Raw genomic sequence first — 21,974 nt, 5'->3', positions numbered from 1 at the left:
AAGACCATCTCTGTATGATGAAAAACGTAGAAATTTAGTTTTATTATAATTCACACTTAATCTCTTGCTCGAAAACCAATTAAAAACATCCTTTAAAACCTCTTATGAAATTCTTTTTACAATTTCCCAGCTTTTTTCGGTAAAAAGTAAAACTGTATCATCCGCGAAGCTAATAATATCTCCTGAAAAATTTGTTTCCAATAAAGTGTTTAAGTAAATTATCAAAAACAAAGGTCCTAGTATAGGGCCCTGAAGTACTTTACAATTCTTGTTTCGCTAAAAGTATTTCCTATGGCAACCCTTTGGGTGCGACCAGATAAATAATTTGTAAATAATCTATGCGGTATTCCCCGTATTCCAATATTATCCAAGTGCTCCAATAGTTTATGGTGGTCAACTATATCGAATGCCTTAGCCAGATCCAGGAAGGATTACAACCATCGAGAGATTTGTAGATTTTTTTAGTTAAATTGCCTATTGCGTCTTGGGTACTAATGCCCTCGCGAAAACCAAATTGTTTGTTTAATATCAAGTCGTATTTTTTAAGGTAGAGAGACAATCTAACTTTAATTAATCTTTCGTAAACTTTTGCTATAGTATTTATTAAAAAAATAGGCCGATAATTAGATGCTAGTTCCTTATCTCCTTTTTTAAAAATCGGTTTTATTACAGCTGTTTTCAATTCCGTCGGTATGGTACCCGTCTTAAAACTAAGATTAAAAATATGTGTTAGAGGTTCGGATATTAACATTTTTATTTCTTTAAGAGCCTCAGCTTTTATTTGATCATACCCATAGACTATTTAGATTCTTTGTAAATTTGTTTAAATTTTCAACAAAATTATTTAATTTCTATAAAAGGCAAAAACACGAAATCTACAGCAAGGTTACATGTTTCGCTCGACTAGAGCATCATTAACACAAAACACCAAAACATATAAATAAACAAAGCTTACAAAAGTAAGCTTAGTTACTTTGTAATTCAAAATAATCATCCATTATTCTCAAAGAGACTTAAGTATATGAACAAAGGGGAGGAGAAAGTAAACTCAAAGTCCAAGTCTCATAAATCAAGCGTCTATTTAAAAGTTACGCGTTTCGCCGCATTAGGGCATCATCATCAGACCTATCTAAATATAAAAAACTGCACAATGACTCACACTAACATAAATAAAAATAAAATAAGTTTATACCATCGTGTATCGTTATTGACGATAACGTCGCTGGGTCATTCATGGATTTTTGAGAAAATGTAGGAAGACTATGACTCCACAGGCTCCATTATTTTATTGCATTCTTGTATTTAGTTTTCAATGGACTCGCCAATCTGTCCTTCGGTAATGTCACTGGAATGCCAGCCTCCATGGCCCTTTAAAGGTAGCAAGTCATCCTCTGCTGTCTCTCACCCCTGGTTCCTCCAAACCATAAACTTGCTATACATATACAGTTTTGTAACATTCTCGAGGTTTTGCAGGTAATAGGCTCAATGATATATTTGCGTCTTGCTGCGTCAATTCGAAAGGATTGCTATATGCCATATGCTTCAATATCCGACGATTAAGGAAAAAAATTAAGGGAAATGAACTGTTTGTTAGGTTATAACTATAACATCCAAAAAGGGTGACATATTGTTATTGTCAGTTTTCCTAGTTTTAACAAACTGTATTTTAGTATTGAAACTGTTTAAATAGCTTAATAAACTAGAAATACTATATTTAGGGACAGTTACAAAAGTATTATAGTAAATGGCAGTTGTTTCAAAATAGAATCAATAACATAACTGCAAAACTTGCCAACACAGAGCTGGTTATTAGCATTATTTTGATTTTAACCTTAATCAGCAGTTGTAAATATTTATTTATTTTTTAAATTGATACCATTTTTCTGAGCTTTTAACTATTAAAACAACCCGAGTTCCATATTATCACTATTTCTTTATTACCATAGATTACTAACCGATTAAATGATTTACAGGTAAAGTGTACCAAGGGGAACTGAAAACCAAAACCGGTAAAGTATTCGTAGCGGTAAAATCCCTAAAGGAAAACGCGTCTGCCAAAACTCAGGCTGATTTTCAGAGAGAGATCGAATTGATTTCCGAGTTAAAACATCCGAACATTATTTGCTTGCTTGGGGTGGTTATTAAGCAAGAGCCTATGTGTATGCTGTTTGAGTATATGTCAGAGGTATTGCGATGTGGTAAATTTATTTGTATGAGAAGCCTTCTAAAACTTCTTTTGTAGGGGGATCTGCATGAATTCCTGATTGGAAACTCGCCTGAAAATGGAAAATGCTTAACACATGATCAATTTTTGGATATTGCCATTCAAATAGCACAAGGTGGGTCAAACCTATATAGTTTAAAACTTAAACTACTATATATAAACTATTTAAGGCATGGAATACCTTTCTGAGAACCACTACGTCCATAGAGACCTGGCAGCAAGAAACTGTTTAGTTTCCAAAGATCTAGAAGTCAAAATTAGCGATTTCGGTCTTAGTAGGGATATGTATTCTTGTGACTATTATAGGTAAGTTCAAAAAGTAATAAATCTTTGAAGTATGCCAGTCGTAAAACTTGATCTATCGAATACGAAACTATCAAAGTTTTATTTCTCCATTCAAGGGTGCAGTCAAAATCTCTATTGCCGGTAAGGTGGATGCCTCCCGAATCGATATTGTACGGAAAATTTACGACCGAATCTGATGTGTGGAGTTACGGCGTTGTTTTGTGGGAAATTTATAGTTATGGCTTACAGGTAATAAGTTTGTGTCAAATCGAATTCTAAAAATGATTTTAAATAAATATACATACGTTGGATATACCTACAATCAATATACAGGCTTTTTTCTTCAAGAAAATTGAAATCTAGTATACACATATATTAGGTAAATGAAGTTAACTAGGATAGAAAATTATATTCTGAGAACATTGATTCCTTCGTAATTTATTGACATATAACATAAGAAAATAAATAATAATTTCAGTGCTAAGACTTAAAAATCTCAAATTGCATCAAATAACCATGGAAGATAACATTTTAATCGTGTTTTGTTTTTTGTTTTTTATGCTCCACACAAATATTCAAAATAAGTAAATATGTTTTTTTGTGCGTTAATGATCACTTTTTAGACATAGCTATTTTTTCTAATATTTTCGTGTAACTTTTATTGAAATCCACCGCCAAATAATTTCACAGAAACAAAATCTCTAAATGAGGCATATATGAAAAATATATATTAAGGAACATTTACGACTAAAAAGTAATTGAAAATTCAAAAACTGCCAAGCCTATTTAGAATATCATTTGATTTACTTTGCTCAACAATAAATTTCAATTTTCTTTATTTAGCGTCAAGAGTAATCTTTCTAAATATATATTAAGTAATATGTGACAGATTCGATTATAAATATTTAGGTCAAAACAAAATATCACATTAAGTTAATTTTTAAGTCCTCCGTCTTTTTTCATGTCAAAAACAATTTTTTACTTGCATGTGCAATTGTAACGTCTCACCCTATACCTCACATTTGCTATATCTTTTTTTATTGGTAAAAAGGGTATAAACTCTAATAAAGATTCTTTTTAGCCCTATTATGGTTACAATAACCAAGAAGTGATCAGCATGATTCGTTCTCGAAAGTTACTTCCTTGTCCGGACGCCTGTCCCAGTTACTGTTATGCCCTCATGGTGGAATGTTGGGCGGAACAAGCCAATAGGAGACCCAATTTTAAAGAGATCAGCGATAGACTAAAGGTGTGGAAACAAAGCGGTTGCACCAATGGTAAGTTATATTTCCGTGAGAGAGAGATAAAAGAAAGCATTAGTTTAAAAAAAAAAACATTTTAATATAACATATTTATTGTCCATATTATAAATATACTTTAAATATTTTATTTTCTTATGACAATGACTTCCATTACTATTTCTTATATATTTTACAAGATGGTTGGTAGCAAACTAAAAAAGTGCAGTGTATGAGACAATTAAGAGGATAAAAACTGGTTCGGATATAAGACATAGACCGGTTTCGGGAAGACCGCGTAAGATTCGCGAAAAACATTTAAACGCTTTAGTAAATTTAGGGCGACAAAATTTGAGCCTAGGGATCCGAAAACTGGCCAGTAGATTTAGGAATCAACGAAGACTAAATGAGTGTCCAGAAACTGTCCGCATAACAATAAAAAGACAAGGCTACATATCAACGAAACCAAAGAAGATCCCTGCAATAATGCCTCTACAAAAGTAACGAAGGATGGAGTTTTGTCAACGTTTTCAAGGAGATAATTTAATATTTTTATGTCTGACGAGAGTTGTTTCTAGATTGGTTCAAACCATCTCAAAATCTGTCAAAAGAAACTGTTACCGTTTAAATTTCCAAATTTCCCACTAAAATAATGGTTTGGGGAGTAATATTTCAACGTGGTGCTACATCTCTGTGTATAGCTGACGGTACTATTAATAGTGCAAAGTATTGTGATATTTTAAATGGTTTTCTTCTTGAAACAGCTCATACTTTATATCCAGAGGGGTGGGGTTTTTAGCAGGATAATGCAATATGTCATACTCAAGCTTGGATGCAAGAACACCAACTGACAATAATTCCATGGCCAGCAGCTTCACCAGATCTTAGTCCCATTGTAAACATATGCGGATTAATAAGGATTGAAGGGAAACAAGCAGATTCACGAAATAAAGGAGGTTTGATTTATTCAGTTTTACAGGCATCCATCATTATCAGCGAGTGGTATGGCAGTAGCCTAGGTTCTGGTGTACAGGAACGTTTATCAAGTGTTTAGAATTAAATAGAGGGTATATAAGTAACTGAAATGAATTGTTTGTTATTATTTTATAATTCAAATAATAAAAATATCTACTGCAAAATTATAATTGTGCTTTGTTTTTTCCGGATACTTTCTAGACGGACACTATAATATTAAACTAAAGAACACTATTTCTAACCAGTAAACCTCAGTAAACAAGAATAAAAGCGCGGGCTGGTAGATATTCAGAACAAAGATGAGAAACAAAAAAAAATACGATAGACATGATTTTGAACAAAATATGTTTTTAAAACATAAATCAGATGATTCATATAAAAAATCATAACAATTTTAGGCACAACACGCAAAATCTAAGCACGTTTATTGCAACTTAAAAGCCGAAATTTCAGTTTTTTTTATTGTTTAACGTATTTCGTTTTATCTTGTTTTATAAAAAAAGTATATTTAAATTATTTTATACACTAACTTTTTTTTAAACTTTTCAAGATAAACAAATTAAATTTAGCATATCGATAGGATGGTTAAAAGAGCAACTTTTGACGTATTCGGTTTCTTTCAGTTCCTATTTTACCACCCTATTTTAAAATTTAAAAAAATATTTTTTTTCTATGATTATAAAACAAAAAGTAGTAAATGCAAATCATTGTTCTCAGAAAATAATTTTTATCGAAATACCTTATAGTATACCAAATGTCCTATTTAAAATATGAAAGCGTCAATTACGGTTACTCCGGAATTTTAATTTGTTTATCTTGAGAAGTAAAAAAGTTACTAAGTGTTCCCTTTTTCCTGTGTCTATTGTACTTGGTTCTTTTACAATTTATTCTCCTATTAACATTGTTCAACTTTTTTCATCTGTTAATGGACTTTTTAATATTGCCACAAAAATTGGGGAAAATTTCTTCGATAAAATCACCCAAAAATTTTCCATGATGTAAAGTTGTAACGAAAAACTGTATATACCATTTTCTGTTATTTTCGCATACAGAGTCCTTAATCTAATAGTGAATTAAAAGATAATTTGATATTTTGGCCAGAACTAAATCGTTTTACTTAGTGGTTGACCATTATCATCAGAATTACTTCACTATATAGAAATATATGTAATAATATTTGCAGTAGTGTTAACAATATATTATGTGTAAATGTAATTTTTTTTACATAATGCAAAATCAATTTTTTTAGGAGCTTATTTCAAGTCTGTGCCTTCATCATGTCAACCGACACCACAAAGACATTGTCTTAACGGTTCCAAATCAAGCCACACATCGGATTCTCAAACCCTTTGTCCTGCCTTAGAGAACCAAGTAAGTAACAAAGTAAGGTTACATTAAAAAACAATGATCATCTGTTAATTTACTATCAAAACGCTAAAAGACTTGGCTCGAAAACGATTTGCTTGCGATGAAACAAATATTTGCTGTATAAAAAAATTTAATTTAGTGCCTTCCTCTTTTCAAATTAGGTTTGACATCATTGGTATAAAGATTATTCTTAGAAGTTTTATTATTTTATTGTTTGTACCTTATGAGTTAAGTTTTGATGTTTATTACACAATGTTTGATTATTTGTCTATCCATATTTAGTAATACTTCTCAGAGGCTAAATACTATTGAATTTTTTAATGCAGCCATTTGAATTTTGTTAGAAATTTTCAAGGCAGGCTTTTGGATGTAATTATTACTTTAAGACCTGATATGTGTACTATACAAAGGTGCAATGATTTTTTGATTTAAGAAGACCCATACTATGCAGCCCTTGTAATAAAATAAAGGTACTGCAGTAAGAAATATAACAGCTCTAAAATAGATAAATATTTTTTATAATTTTCCAAAAGTTGACCTAAGAATTCTATATGATAACATATTTTTTAATGTTAATTTGGATTCTGAATTATGAGAACAATTAAAGCTTTTTTGAAAGAAATGTTTCTAAAACAGCATGCAAAAAATGCTACTCTTCCTGGTTTTGTCCACAAGTTATAAAGAACATAAAACAAAAATGTATTCTTGGAAAAGCTATACAGACGTTACTTTTGTCTAATCCCCAAAAATATAGCTGATGCTTTCGCAAAGTTACATGAACAAAACTGACAATTTTGGTAATATTAATGTTGACACAATTAATATGACATTAATTACAAAATCTAAGGTATTCATATATAATTCAATCATAAGTAATTTTTTTAAATTATATGAATATGCCCTTCAGTCTTTAGTATGTCCTCGCATGACAAAATTTAATTGACATTTTTCAGCAGGCCTAGCAGGACATTATAAATTTAGTTATCATTACCGAATATCTTTTCGATTCAATTAATCTTAATTCTCAGGTAGGCGCTATTTATACGGATTTTTCGAATGGCTTTGGCGGGAATTACGTATGGGAATGCTCATAGCATCCTTATACGTAATTATAGCTTTTTAGCATGACTAAATAATTTCTTTACATCTTATTTATCTGATATCGTACATAATTTCTAGAATGGTGATAGCTGTGTCAAAAAAGTTGCCGAGTCAAGTGTGTTACCGTACTTACTTTTGGCCACCTGTTTTTTTAGTGTTGTTTACTGACAATAATATATATTAGAGAATAAATAGCAACGCAAACTGTACTATTCTTCAGAATTATCTAAACAAAATTATTACTTGGTGTGAAAATAATAACTCTTGCTTAATAGAGATAAATGTAAGGTGTTTTGTTTGTTTGATTGACTTTGGTATTTAACTAAATAAGAAATAATACATTGGTGCCCAGATCTTTAAATACATTTATGTATTTAAAGGTAATATTTGACTCTACTCTTGTCATTTCTTTCAGTTATTACCAACATAATTAATCGCAGCTATAGTGAAAAAGTCCGTGATAGGTACCGTATAATTTATAGGAAGCGCTTGTTCAATTTACATAATTTGAATTTCAACACCCAATGAGGGAAAATAATAAATCGCATATGTATAATATGCTAAGCACAACGTAAAATAGATATTTAGCAATGAGAAGTAGCACGACCTCAAAGGGTGTAGGTATAATTTAATGGAAGGAAATCACGCCTCTATTCCAAGAATGTAATGATTATTATGCACTCATGCCACTTCTTTATTAATTTTTGATTTACAATTTGCCAGTACCGCAAGGCGTTATAGTAGCTAGACAGCGCGACACGAGGTCGATTTTTAACTCGCCACTGCCAATTTTCTATTCTCTCTTTTCGGCACCTTCTGCACATTGTTTGCGCATACAATGGCAACGTCACATGTGAATCTACGTGAAGGAACACGAGGAGAATGTAAGCTTAGGCTTGGAAAGGGATTTGTAGGTAATAAAGGAGAGAATCGTTGAATAGAAAAAAATTAATTTTCTTTAAAAAGCAAATAAACCAATTTTAATTTTATTATTCAAAATCTGTAAATCACTTACAAAGCGACCAAAACAAAAACTAATTCTAACTATACCCCAAATCGTACTTAAAAGGTGTGAAAACGAACCATATAGAATTTACTTTTTTTTAACTTAAAAATATAATTTCACCTATTAGATTCGTACTAGTATATGCTTTGATCGCCTTTTTATCAAATTCACTTCAAAGATCGAAAATGTGAGACATACATTTTAAAAATATCTGTGATTTAAGCGTGACAAAGTGTATCCTGAGGTTGGTCAACTGCTAAACATATTCTCTTTTGAATCACTTAATGATCGACGTACATCTGCTGTTGCTGTGCATTTCTTGTATAGGTTGGTAAACAATATTGTTGATTTATCATCGAACTTACTAGAACTTTTAAATTTTTGATCAAAATCTTTTATTGATCAAGAGCAAGAACAAATATTTCTAAGTTTGCTCCAGAACGTGATATTATTCGTCTTAGCTCTTACACATCATGTATACCTACCTACCTGTCCCCTGTCTAATGGTACGCAGCCATCACATTTTGTTTCTTCCGATTTCTCTTCTTTCCTCAATTTTCTCCTTAATCATTATCATTTATCATTTGGTTCCAATATAAGTTTTCAATTTATCGGATTTTGATCTACAGGGTGAGTCATTAATATTGCACGAAAATTTAAAAATTAATTTCATTTTTAATTTTTCTAACTAATTTGAAAGTAAACGAGAATAACCACATGAAATAAGGTATAGGGAGGTATTTTTAAAGTGCTAAATTAAAATGTTTTGATGTCGCTAATAGAGGGTACCACGTATTACATTTTGAGTTTTCAAATACAACAATGAAAGGAACCATTTTATTTATTCAATTTAATTCTTATAAAATCAATGGTTTTTACAAAAGGGAAAAGTGAATAACATAGTGTAAAGTACAAACTAGGAGAAGAGATTATAAAAGTTATTGAAGGTATTGCCCTTCAACTTCAATGCAAGCACCTACCGTACTCATTGATTGCCGTTCTCGTTCAAAAATGCCTGCTGTGTTACGAATTGTTACGCAACTTGCCACTATACTATTTCTTAACTCTTCAATATTTTCAATTAGAGTAGTATTAACTAATTGTTTTAGGAAACCCCACAGGAAAAAGTCTAATGAGTTTAAATCGGGAGATCGCGGAGGCCACGGTTGTGCGCCTATGCGGCCTATCCAGCGATGGAGATATTCTCTACCTTAATGTTTCTTCTCGATTTTATTTTAGAATTGTCAAAAGAAACAAATGCGTATAATATGTATCATATACTCGTATTATGCGCATACAACAAATATGTATCGTAATAAATTTTATTTTTTCGATATTCCCAATAAAAATATCTAGATGACTTAAATCAGGTGTATTACCTGACATTTAAGCAATCTATTGCCAGCTGGCTAGATTTAATTAAAATACAATTAAGGCGTAAAAAAATTGAGTTTAAAGGCATGGGCTTAAATTATTCAAAACTGACTTGCGAGAAATATGTGAAATGTTCATATACTATGTATTTTTGAGAAAAACCTGAACTTCAATTTCTTTCATCATGAATGCACTATATTATGTTCTTATTGTCTATTACGGTTGGTCTTATTTGTATGTTCCAGCAGTCTCCTTCAGTTTTTTTATGTAGTTTGAAATCGTCGTGTTGGCTTTGAAGATGTTCTATTCCAATACATTCTCGTTTAAGCCATTCAAAATCAGTTGACTTATTTAGCTGTAATCTAGAAGTATTAAAAAACTACGCTTTACCTATGTATTTCTGAGCATGTCATTGTATATTGTATAAATGTATTGTTTTCCAACTTGTTAATTTGATTTTATCTATAAAGTGGATTATATGAAATAAATAAGAAACTAATATTCAATTTAATATTTCTCCAAAGATGTCAACGTTGCCCTGGGATAGTGAACGACACAGCAACAAACCATCTTCTAGTCGATTACATGACAGCCAAAGCAGTTTGACTTCAGGACGGTCTTCTAGGTAACTTTTAAATGCACTACGTTATTTGCCAAAGAACTGAAATTAATGCTGTTAAATTAAAATAAGATTTTAATTTCTAGTTTGGGTAACACGACTCAGAGCACGAACATAAGCGCCGACGGCAGAAGGGAAAGGAGGCACAAAGGTAGCAGAAATTTGGGTTCGCTGGACAGGATGAATCCGAAAAGTACAGTTGTTAGTAGTAGTACTAGCGGTGACAATTTCGAAACCAAAATTAGAGAATAATTTTTTTTGTAAGAATCTCTTTTTGGGAATCTTCTAGTTGTTATCAGAATATCGGTGAAGCTCTTTTTATTTTTCCGGTCTGTAATTGTTGTTGTCCAGCATTTTAACGAACTTTAAACAATAATTTTTTGAGCTTTGTAAAAGCCAACCAAGCACAAATTTGATATAGTTAAAAATCTTGTATCTTGACTTTGTATAGTTTTGATTGTGATATTCAAAATTTTTAGATAGTTGTATTTTTTCTTTTATAAATTTTATATATTTTTTAGAGTTACTTATACATTGCTCTCATGTTTGTACTTTATCTTACTACTTAGTTCCTATTTTGCTATATTCTTTTTAACCCTTGAATGTCCATCTGATAAAATTAACGTAAATGCTCATGCGGGGTACTTTGGGGACCCCAGTGAATATTGTTATGGCCAAATTTCGGTTCTAGGTCAATATTTGTTGCAATTTATGACATTAAACTTAATAGTTTCATTAAAAAAAAGAACATTTTAATTTTTAATGCTACATAAACTAAAGCTTATAACATCACAAAATAAACATTAAAAAAATAGAATGTTTCAACGAAAATATCTTATATACGAATATTCCAAATTTTATACAAAGTATTTATTGTAAATATAAAAAATGGGTTACTCTTTTGCAAAACAGCTTGGACATACTAAAGTTTGTTGCTTATTTCCGTCTTTAATACACACAAAGTTTTTACATTTAACACATGTTGTGTTTACGATTTTATTATATTTTCTCGGACATTGATAACACGTGCCGCGTTTTCTTAGAGGGCTAGGTTGACCAAGTTTTTCTTTTGCTTTTTCCAGTATTCCATAATCTCGAAAAGCTGATTTTACCTGTGACTTGTGATTTACATATGTAGCACGCTTTACCATAATATATCTAGCAAGGTCGTTTCCAAGTTCTAGCAAAAAGTATGTAAAAAAAGTGTCCTGCCGACGCCTTTTTTGCAACCTTTTGATGATAAAAATGTTCGAACAGGAATTGTCAAGTATATTCATAATTAATTTGTAAGGTCATCATGCAGTGTTTCGACTATATGAATATTCTCGTACAAGTTTATCGGTCAACTCTTGTGATTTTATTATAATCCAAAATCATCTGTGGTTTGTTACCTTCGACGACACTCGCATCATTATGTTGACTAGATTAAATGAACGGACCATTTTATTTTTGTTATATGATAGGTGTATGTGATACCACCAGGTTTTGATAAATGCAAAGATTGATGATTTGCAAGGTTGAGTTTAATTATTCAGGAAAAATGGTGTATTGGACGTTCTCGTCAAAAGGAAACTTTCTAAAGGAACACCGCTGAAAAAATTATTAGTAGTAATTCTTCTTCCGCTGTTGTAGTATGGTTGAGTTGAATCAGATACCACACGATATTTGGTTGGTTTTTCTTTTATTTGCCGCCAAAAGCTTTGAAGAAGTTTGAATAAATTTGACATCTTAGCGTCAATAGCTGCCCACCCAAATGTTTATGCCATATCGTCCTGGTTTTGATTTTATATATTGCCTGAACGGGCATCTTCCACGAAAGAAATCTAGTGGTTCATCAATACATTTATATGGCTCATAAGTTTTTTGGCAATTACTGAAAAACAAAAAACAAATCTCTCTAAAACTTATTAACTTATCATGCTTTTTGTTTCACCTCTTGTGGACTTACCATCGAATTGCAAAAATATTGAAATTGCTTCAAATCAGTGTCTAGAAAGAGCAGTTGTAAAAAGTCATCGCCTCTTTTTTGCATCTCAATGCGCCTGCTTTTATAAAAACACCTAAGAAACAAAAAATTTAACTACTTGGTGAGTCAACATTGCATTTCTATTACTTACCTAAAAAACAGTCCAGTTACCCTCTTTCTAATGAAGTCCATTCTTTTTGCTTAGTGGGATTTTTTTGATTTCAGCTTTCAAAATAATTTTTAGCTTCTGGTAGCTTCTATGTTTTTTATTTCTGCTGTTAGAAATAAATTAAACAATTTCCCCCAAATTTATTTGCAATATTACTATACTCCGAAAGCCAGGGAAGTACATCAACTATACTCCTCTCTTCTAATATACTCTTCTAGTCGTAGGAAAAGGTTACTCCATTCCAGAGTTTGACCTCAACTTTGATACTGCTAGTTGTGCATCTATAATTTCAATCAAGTTTATAGTCTGAATCTTCTTCACTCCCGATTTCTAACTTGTCATCCGTTTCGGAAGTAGTCTCTCAAAGATCATCCTCCTCGACGTCTTTCATCACTAAAATATCACCTCGGACTCATCTGAACATAATTGATACCTTCTGCAATGTCTTCAAGTTCCTTTTTTTTGTTACAGGTTTATTTTTATTAAACTTGTTCATAATTTTTATTTAAAAAAAAAATAAAACAGCAAGTGTGATTTAATAAATTTATGACATACGTTAGATAACCAAAAGGGGTACCAACGAGATCTCAGGCACGTTTTTGACCTACATACTAACCGTACGCTAATTACTCTCAGCGCATAAAAAATCATTGTTGCCTGCATTAATTATTAATATAAATAGCATAGAAAATGTATTTTTGGAATCCCCAAAGTACTCCGCCTAGGCACTCAAGGGTTAAGGCACATTAAAGTTTTCAACCGTCACTTAATACGGTTCCACACTTCAATAACAATTAAATTTTGTTTGTATATATTAAATTACTATCGACTTTTTGAGTGAAAGTCTTAGTATAAATCTGTTAAAATTACAACGTGTTTGAGTAAAAATATATTGATTTAAAAAAGACTTTAAATGTATTGCAATAGCCCGCCATTCACCAGCGGATGACTTGACCTATTCAATATGGCACGAACCAATTACGTGGAAGAAATATCTTCTTTAATGTTATGAGCTATCGTAGGATTGAACTCGTTTTGATTTATTATGGTGAGTCAAATACGTCGATACGTCAATATTTCTGTTAATGCAAAACACAAAAGTTGAGTAGTTTCTTCTTGATTTTATTTTAGACTTGTCAAAAGAAACAAATGCGTATAATATGTATCATATACTCGTATTATGCGCATACAATAAATATGTATCGTAATAAATTTTATTTTTTCGATATTCCCAATAAAAATATCTAGAGGACTTAAATCAGGGCTGATTAACTGACATTTATTCAATCTATTGCCAACTCGCTAGATTAAATTAAAATGCAGTTAAGGCGTAAAAAAATTGAGTTTAAAGGCATGGGCTTAAATTATTCAAAACTGACTTGCGAGAAATATGTGAAATGTTCATATATTATGTATTTTTGAGATCAGCATAACAATGTCTTTCTTTTTGGCTAAAAATATATAGTACGCTCCATTCAAAAAAAAAAATTACATGATTTTAACAAACTTTTGCCTTTAATATTCCAGTTTCTTCCGAGAGTTTTAAACATAGTAAAATTATGTATGTTTTAACTAATTGTAAAAAGGAATAAAGCTTTAAAAAATTAGCAAACATTAATACCCGAATGTAATGAAAAAAAATAGAAGAAACTATTAATTCGCTCTGATGTCGATTATTATTATAATAAAGTTATAGTAAGACTTAAACAAAAAAAATCAAGATACGTTTTTTTTGCTGAGGTATTAAGCTTTTATTTTTTTATCCTATTAGCCTAAATTGTACACACCGTTACACCTAAAATTTTTGAGTAGATCGGACAAAATAGTTAAAACATTACTGTTACATGTCTTTGGTTAAAACTATTACTTACGTCTAATTTCTTTGGTTTTAGTTGGTTTTTTTGCTTCGCCTTTTTACTTTTTTTTCCTTCGTATATTGCTATTTTTCTTTTAGCAATTTTAGCTTTAGCTGTGAATTTTGTTTTGTCTTTTGTTGGGATTCTTTAAGCTCAGTTTTATAGGGCGAATCTGTCAAAATCGCTGTTTTTCCTCGTTTTCACGATTCGTTTTTTTACTTGTATTATGAGAAGACTAAACCAAAACTAGTGTAACTTGTTAAAGTCCTGGTTGTAGTTCGATCTCTGGTGTTATTTCTGTTACTCTCTTGTTATGATAATTACTGGTTTCGGGTTTTATATCGACTGACTGATCGGTGGAATTGGGTTTTATCTGCAAATCAGTTGTAGATGAGGGCAAAAAGTTCACATTGGTAAAAACGTTTCTTTCAACAGGCCAAACACTTGTTTTTTTGAACTCAAAGCTGTCATTTGATGGACGGTTGTTACTTCAACGCCATAATCTTAGATCTTCTTCGTAGCACTTACTTAAGGGTTTTATAAATGACACGTATACAGCCTGCAGCCGATGTGTACATTGAGGCCGAAAGCAAAGTATGACGCCGTTTTCCGTAGTAAAAGAAGAACTGGAGAGTTCTTTGAACTCAACAAACTTTTTAATCCATATAAGAAATAATACCATATCTATCCAGCTCTTATCGTTTGACTCAATCCATCCACATGGAAGTATTCCACTTGAGAATGGCTGCTGCATGCATTTTCGTGGAAAAATTAGCATTTGCAACATATAAACTCCTGCCGCTGAAAAATAGTTTTTCCTCTTTCCCCTGATATTAATGTTGGGGCTTTCCATCAAAACCTACTTCAGAAATTATTGCCTTAAGGCAAATATAATAAATTTTGTCTCCCTTAAGCTAGTGCTTTTTAGCCATCTCTTCTAATAGTTGAAAAAATTGTGAAATGGCTATTTTGTTAAAGCCCATTCATTGCACATGCTCCTGAAGTAGCTTCGGGCTTTCCGATAGATAGATCGCGATGTCTGTCAAAAAACACCTATCTTTTGGTAACTATTTTTTGTTCCTTGATAAATGGGTATATAGCCGCCAAATAGTCTAGTTTCCATGGGTTTTAATATGTGATTAATTCTTGTTCCTGTTTAGTGGTAAAAACCGATTTTTTGCTACCCAAGTATTTTGAGCCAGAATATACAGCATTACTTTGGTTTTTACATACGTGTTGTTCTAAAGTGGTTTGGGGGACAGCAAAACTTCTTGCTGTTTGTAAATACCGCATCTCACCATTGACTACAGCATTAACTGCCAATTCCAAACTTTTGGAACTATACCTTTGCATATTGGACTTTTCTTTTATATTTATCTAAACATTATCTGTATAAAAAAAAAAGTATTTTTTTAATGAGAGAAAAATGAAAACTAAAAGGCAAACGGGGCACAAAAAGTAGGTACCCTATGCCCAGTTGCCCCATTTTTCCCAAACTGTAACGTTTTAGGTTATGTTGCTTACTTTCATAATCCGAGTATTTTTCGTAATAGAAACAAATACAAAAATTATTTGTACTAATAATACATTAGCGTACTTTTATTAAATTATTTTGAAGGCTATAAATTACATGATGACCGAACAGTAACACGCACCAATCACAAGAGTTCTCGTCGTTTAAATCTCCCGTGCAGGACTCGGAGAGACATCTAACATAGTATACAAATCCTCTTCGTTAGATGAGGACACGTAGTTCTACCAAAAATGGCAGTATCCCGTTTTGCCCACCTTTCCCCTACATCTTTTTATTCGCAGGCCATACGACTGATACGGCCAAAGACATTCTTATTGGGTCCCTAGTACAATTGAAAGCCTATTTTTTAGTTAACTTCAAGCCGTAATAAAACTGTAAGAACTTTTAAAAGATCGAAAGCCGTATTTAATTTAGCGTAAAGTAACAAACTTTATACAATTAACCGTCAAAATCCGTACGTCAGACCGGTCAAGTTATCCATTCGCTAGTGTATAGTGGGCTATTGTATTAATTGTCAATTTCACTATATTAATTTAACATAAATAAATCTATTTAGCCTTTAAGTAATATTCAACTCTCAATACAATATTTTATGGAAAACGTAATAAATCTGTAAATATATAAATAAAAATGTTAAAGTCTAGTATATGCCAAAACATGCATGTTAAATGTTTATTAAACAATCTGTGTAGATATGTGTCTCAAAATCTGTTTGTAAAAAAGTTTCTTATGATGAAACAGATTACTGTAAAAATGTCAGGTATCATTTTTATATACATTTAAAAATAAAATATCAGTTAACTAGAAAAACTAGATTTGGAAATACTATAGTGCCTTCCACTTTATGCAGCTTTCACCAATTCTTGCTCATATTATTAGCTCAATAAAATATAATATTAGAAAGGCTTTTCACATTTTAAAAGCTTACTTCTTTTACAATACTTTAATTTAAATGGATCAAACCAATACATATCGACAAAATCCAGTATAACCAATATATTTATAGTTATTAAAATACAGAGTGGGCCTATCAAAACGAAATTTGCCGAATATTTTATATACCGTGGGTTAAAGAAAAACAATTATTCGGATCCGTCGATTTTTATTTCTCAGGGTAACATAACGCTATCAAGATACGCTACCACAATTCAGATATTATCAATGTGTTTCATTTTTAAGGCAACTATGTGACTTATGTGATAGCATTAATTTTTTGGAAAAAAAGTGTTTTATGCTTAGCTCTATGATATGGTAGGTATAGGTTTACAAAATGTTCAGTTCGTCTATTCATTGTTCATAATAATGATACTGTAAGTATCAGCTTTTTGCGTCCATATAATAATTGCAAAGATTCTGTCAAAATGGCTCCAAATCTATTGACACAATTGACGTATCTTAAACCTATGAGAGTTAAATACAGGGTTGCGATTTGTGTACAAAGATACGCTTGATATCCTCAAGTTCGCTTTCGTAATGTTATAACAAATATTTCACCAGGCACGGTTGAAAGAGTACAGCAAATGTATTGATCGTCTGGGGTACTGCGGAGCTGTTAATGGCGGCCACTTCAAGCATTTGATAAAAGAAATTTAAGAATGTGGAAGGTAATTTATCAATTTATGTTGTAAAGTATTATACATAAAACATGTCCAGAATTTTCCGGAGAATCCGAAAATGCAAAAGTATACAAGAGGTTTCATTTAAGAAAAAAATATTTTTTCTATTAAACTTTTTACACCCTGTATTAATTTATGATATTTGATGTCAAAATTTGCCCAATCCAAAAATAGAATCGACATGTCTAAAGATTTAAAAAAAAATACCGCTATTAAATCACAGCTGTATATAAGGAGGCAAAGGCAAATATAGTCTAGTTAAGGTTAAAATGTCATTAATAACTTGACTTTGCCATTTACGTTCAACTATCTTCCAATAAATTTTTTAATTAATGTCTGACTAATTTTAAGCAGATACCGTTACATTAAAGCAAATTTAGATAGTCTTATAGATGCATAGATGATATGGCTCATCCCAAAAACTATATTTACAAATTTTTTTTTACAAAAAAAATACGTATATCCAGTAACATACACTTGGTCAAGATCACATGTCTTCATGACCACCATGCACTTATTACACACGTTCTCATACGGAATTGCCCATTTGTCTTACAACCCACACAGAAGCACGAGTCTTTATTCGGAGCCTTTAGTGGAATACGTTGAAGGAGGAACTGCGACCAAATTTGGAGCAGAAAACTCACCATCTAATTAATCATCTTTGCGAAAGAGGTCTTTCGTATTATGTTGGCCTTTTTAACTAATGGCTTTACGTCGGACTGTTATGGCTTTCTTTTTGTCGCCAGATGTGGTTAAAAGCTCTTTAAAAGACTTATTTAGTTTAACGGCTGAAGTTGTTTTGCCAATGGTTATCATCAGATGACTCCAAGGTCTCTAACGGTAAAAATGGATTAATTTCTCTTGTCTATATATTTCTGTCTGGTAAAGATGGATCAAAAGCTGAATCGGGCATTGCTTCTGGATTTAGAGGAAACATACCTGTAGCCACTCATAATATTTTCCGTCGTCATGCATTTTGGCCAAACATTATAAAAAATATATTAAACCTTGCTTTGTTTAATGTTATTTGAGGGTGAGTATGTCAGTAGCTCCTGGTCTTAATTTGCTTTAAAAAAGCGGAATACGACTTTATCCTGAGCAATGTGCAGAACATTAGCTGTTTCCGCAATACTAATCCAAATGGCTGCAAGCTCCATTAAAAACCAGAAGATCTTGTTGACTTATTTCGTAAAATGTCTCAAAAAATCGTTAAAAAGCAGCGTGGTCATACTCCCCTTGAGTGTCATTTTTACCAGGGATCCCAATGGCAAATTGCTTATAATTCAGGTTTACCTTTAAACAAAATCATCGATGGCATAGAGTTTCCCATAGTATTACAGGAGGTAAAAACAGTAACATTCTCCGCGTGCTTTGGAGAAACCATATGAAAACATTTCACATGCATTACCTTTTTAAGACAAAACACGTTACTGGTGATGAATGATGTGAAAAGTTAGTCGACAACCTTTTTCATCCATATTGTACACGTTCTAAGGCTTATCTTTTATGTCTAATGTTTTCATTAGTTTATCAAGCTTTATAAAATAATCTGATACAATTTTTGGTAAAATATACAGATTGGCATATACAGAAAACTATTCATCATTGTCTGATTGTTCGTAAATATTTCCATTTTTAGAATTAAGATGCTGGGCCATATTAGCCGCCGTCATATTTGCCTTCAGTATCTTATTTGAATTTCACATGACTACAAAAAATGTATTTTGGCCTGTTTTATTTACATATAATAGGTTTTAAAATATGATATATTTTTCTGCCAAACTTACGTGGACAAACTACTAATAAAAGTACGAATAATACATTATTTTGTACAGGGCATCTCAAATTCGAAGGTGTACCAAGGGATCTCGAAAATGGTAAAAGCCGCAAGTTGTAAATTTTATGCATAATAAAATAACATTAAACAAATTCTGAACATTTCCTGAGAAATTGTAGTGATTTAGCGATGATACGACGTTTCGTCTTGTGACGATTATCATGTTTCTTACTGATGGAGTACTTATGGGAAGTACCCATAATACTTGTTGGATGCATATTCAACAAGAATTGACTATGTATATAGTGTCAAAGTTAATTGAAAGAAAAAAAAGTTGATGGTCACCAAAGAACGAAACGTGGATATCAATTTTAAATTAACCACATGTGTAGAACGAAAAAATTAGCCATAGAAGTCGTATTATTCCGTGAACAATACACAGCTCTGCTAGCTCTTAACACAATTAGGCATTGGTTTGTGATAGTAGCGTAATTACATTTTACAATTATATTGTTTTTGTAAACAGGATTATCTGGATACGTTTCATTTAATACCATTTTCTTATTATAGTTTAGTCAATAAGAGTATGCTCTTTTAGTATCATTTTGCAGTAGTATAAAATATTACATATTACAAAATAAACTTTAGTAACAGACAAATCCCTACTAGATACCAAAATTAAATGTAAATACCCGAATCTTTTAACAAATATTAGATAGAAATAGCAATATTTATAAATATGTACTTACAAATATTGCAGTTCTTATCTAGTTGTTAAATAACAGACAAACATAATTTCACAGCGGAACTTTACTTGGTACGTTTCTCTTCAAACGATAATGTTAGAATTTACATTAACACTTTTGGGTGATGTAGAAAATATTTCCTCGTTTTTATGTTGTATTTATTAAAATGGGAATATGATGGATAATAAAATGAGTTATAACATATATTTTTTATCCATTTTAATTTAAGGGTTGAAGGGGTCGGTTGAACACAGTTATGCACAAAAGACTTCTCCAAGGTAAAAATCAGGAGGTTTTAGTTGTCTTCTTTTCATTTGTTTTTTGTAGAAGGCCTGCGTTTGATTTTAAAAAATCGAAAGAGAATTTAATTATTTTTAATAAAAGGAAGCACTCGACTCTTATTCCTATTTAGGATTTTAGGTTTAAAGCTTACTGGGCGAATTTTTAGGGACAAGGCTGATGATATGCGCAAAATCTGTCTCCCTAGAAATAAAAATCGACTTGTCTGCCCGATCTTTTCCAACAAATGGTATATGAAAAATCGGAGTATAAGATACTATTTTTGAGAAGCCCTGTGTAATAAGACACTACTGCGAAAATTCTCAAACTGTATTTCTTATATTATTATATGGGTGGAAGGTGTTCTATGGATATTAAATGTATTCAGCTGAAAAAGTTGAAAAATATTGTACAATATTTACAACAAAAAAACGCATATTGTTTTTTATATTTATTTTCCGTTTATCTCGTGTTAATTTAAGAAATATTTATGTTTATTGTTAAATAGTGATGCAACCGCAAATTTTATTGCAGCTATTCCTTTTAAATATTTTTATGTAAACCTATTATTGAGTGTGTCTGTGTGTGTTTATATTATAATAAAACTTTTTTTATTGTAAGGGCCACTGAATATTTTATTTTAATTGACTCCAAAAATCCCGATCTCCGATTTATTAAAACTGTTTCTTGAAGAAAAGATATAATCAAACGTTTAAAAGCATATACGGGGTGTTACAAATTAGTAAGTTAATTTGATTATTTTTATCAAAATATGACATTTTCTTTATTTAATTTCACTTAAAGAAAATATATTTTTTAGTCTTTTCTCATAATATATTTTGTATAAATTTATTAAAAAAACAAAAACAAAACCTCGTAAGAAAGTTGGAGGGTGTGGTACCTTTAGTCCTTATTTTTGTTCTGATTAAGCCTATGAACATTCCTTTCCAAGATATTTTAATAATTCGATAACTCTGTTTAGATTGTTTAGAATGTTTAACAAAAAATTATACGTGATGTGTACTTTGGTAAGACGTAATCAGATATATCAAAAGAAGTTGGAGTTTAAAAAAAGTTGGAAGCAAATGTTGACATCTTGTATATCGAAGTGTCAAAATAAAAAGTAACATAAAGGAAACTATCATATTTTGACACAAAGGATATATTGTTAACATATTGTAGCATTTTACCATATTGTAGCATTACCGTTCGTTAGGTGTGAATTAAAACACTCGATGCACAAAAATAGTGAGCTGATTTATTTTACACCTGCACATTACACACGATCACTCAAGACTACTAGAAATATTTATTTACGCTGTATTTATTTACTACTATTTATGTCTATTTAAAAGTGGCTTTAATATTCCGACTTGCCTGTCCTCCTGACGGCGACGGCTCCTTATATACTCGCCAGACCATAGGGTTCCACTGTGCCCAGTATGATTTGACATTCCTCTTGGCTTTTTTATAAGATCCCTATTTTGACAAGTATCATCGACGATAGTGGTTCTCTACAACTGAGCATCTTTCTCCTCCGAGTACTAACACGGCTTGTGATCCTCTGACGGGGTCTTCTTACTACGGCTTGTTAGCATTAAGATGCAGGTAAACGATCGCCCCTTCGCACCGACCTTCTTTAGTTTAATTCACGAGACAGTTTTACTACTAACCAAAACTCGTTAACTCTAAAAGTCCAAACCATACCATAGTCCAACCATAAGACTTCTTTAGTTTCGCGGGAGTGGAACTAGCACCCTCCAGACAGTGCCTTTGTATGTGACCTGCTTTGCCACATTTTGCAGCACTCCAACTTGCGATCCTGGCAACTACGTCCT

At 31.6% G+C, this 21,974-nt stretch overlaps 1 protein-coding gene across 3 annotated transcripts in view; it reads left to right on the top strand.

Annotated features, from left to right (window-relative positions):
• LOC126740093 (tyrosine-protein kinase transmembrane receptor Ror) overlaps positions 1-20,762 on the top strand; it is a 182,379-nt gene extending 161,617 nt beyond the window's left edge. For 2 of the 3 annotated variants that reach the window (XM_050445975.1, XM_050445974.1), the window contains exons 14-21: positions 1,974-2,185; positions 2,243-2,339; positions 2,395-2,530; positions 2,626-2,758; positions 3,591-3,786; positions 5,972-6,093; positions 10,096-10,196; positions 10,277-20,762. In XM_050445975.1, coding sequence (XP_050301932.1) covers positions 1,974-2,185; positions 2,243-2,339; positions 2,395-2,530; positions 2,626-2,758; positions 3,591-3,786; positions 5,972-6,093; positions 10,096-10,196; positions 10,277-10,442 — 1,163 coding nt within the window. In that variant the 3' untranslated portion in view covers positions 10,443-20,762. Of the gene's footprint in view, positions 1-1,973; positions 2,186-2,242; positions 2,340-2,394; positions 2,531-2,625; positions 2,759-3,590; positions 3,787-5,971; positions 6,094-10,095; positions 10,197-10,262 lie in introns of all 3 variants that reach the window. The other variant, XM_050445976.1, reaches the window with a different exon arrangement.
• The last annotated feature ends 1,212 nt before the right edge of the window (positions 20,763-21,974 follow it).

The sequence above is a fragment of the Anthonomus grandis genome, chromosome 9 (assembly GCF_022605725.1).
Source record: "Anthonomus grandis grandis chromosome 9, icAntGran1.3, whole genome shotgun sequence".
In the NCBI taxonomy this organism is placed as follows: domain Eukaryota; kingdom Metazoa; phylum Arthropoda; class Insecta; order Coleoptera; family Curculionidae; genus Anthonomus; species Anthonomus grandis.
Note: the sequence above shows the minus strand (reverse complement) of the source record. Positions and strands in the feature narration are given on the sequence as shown.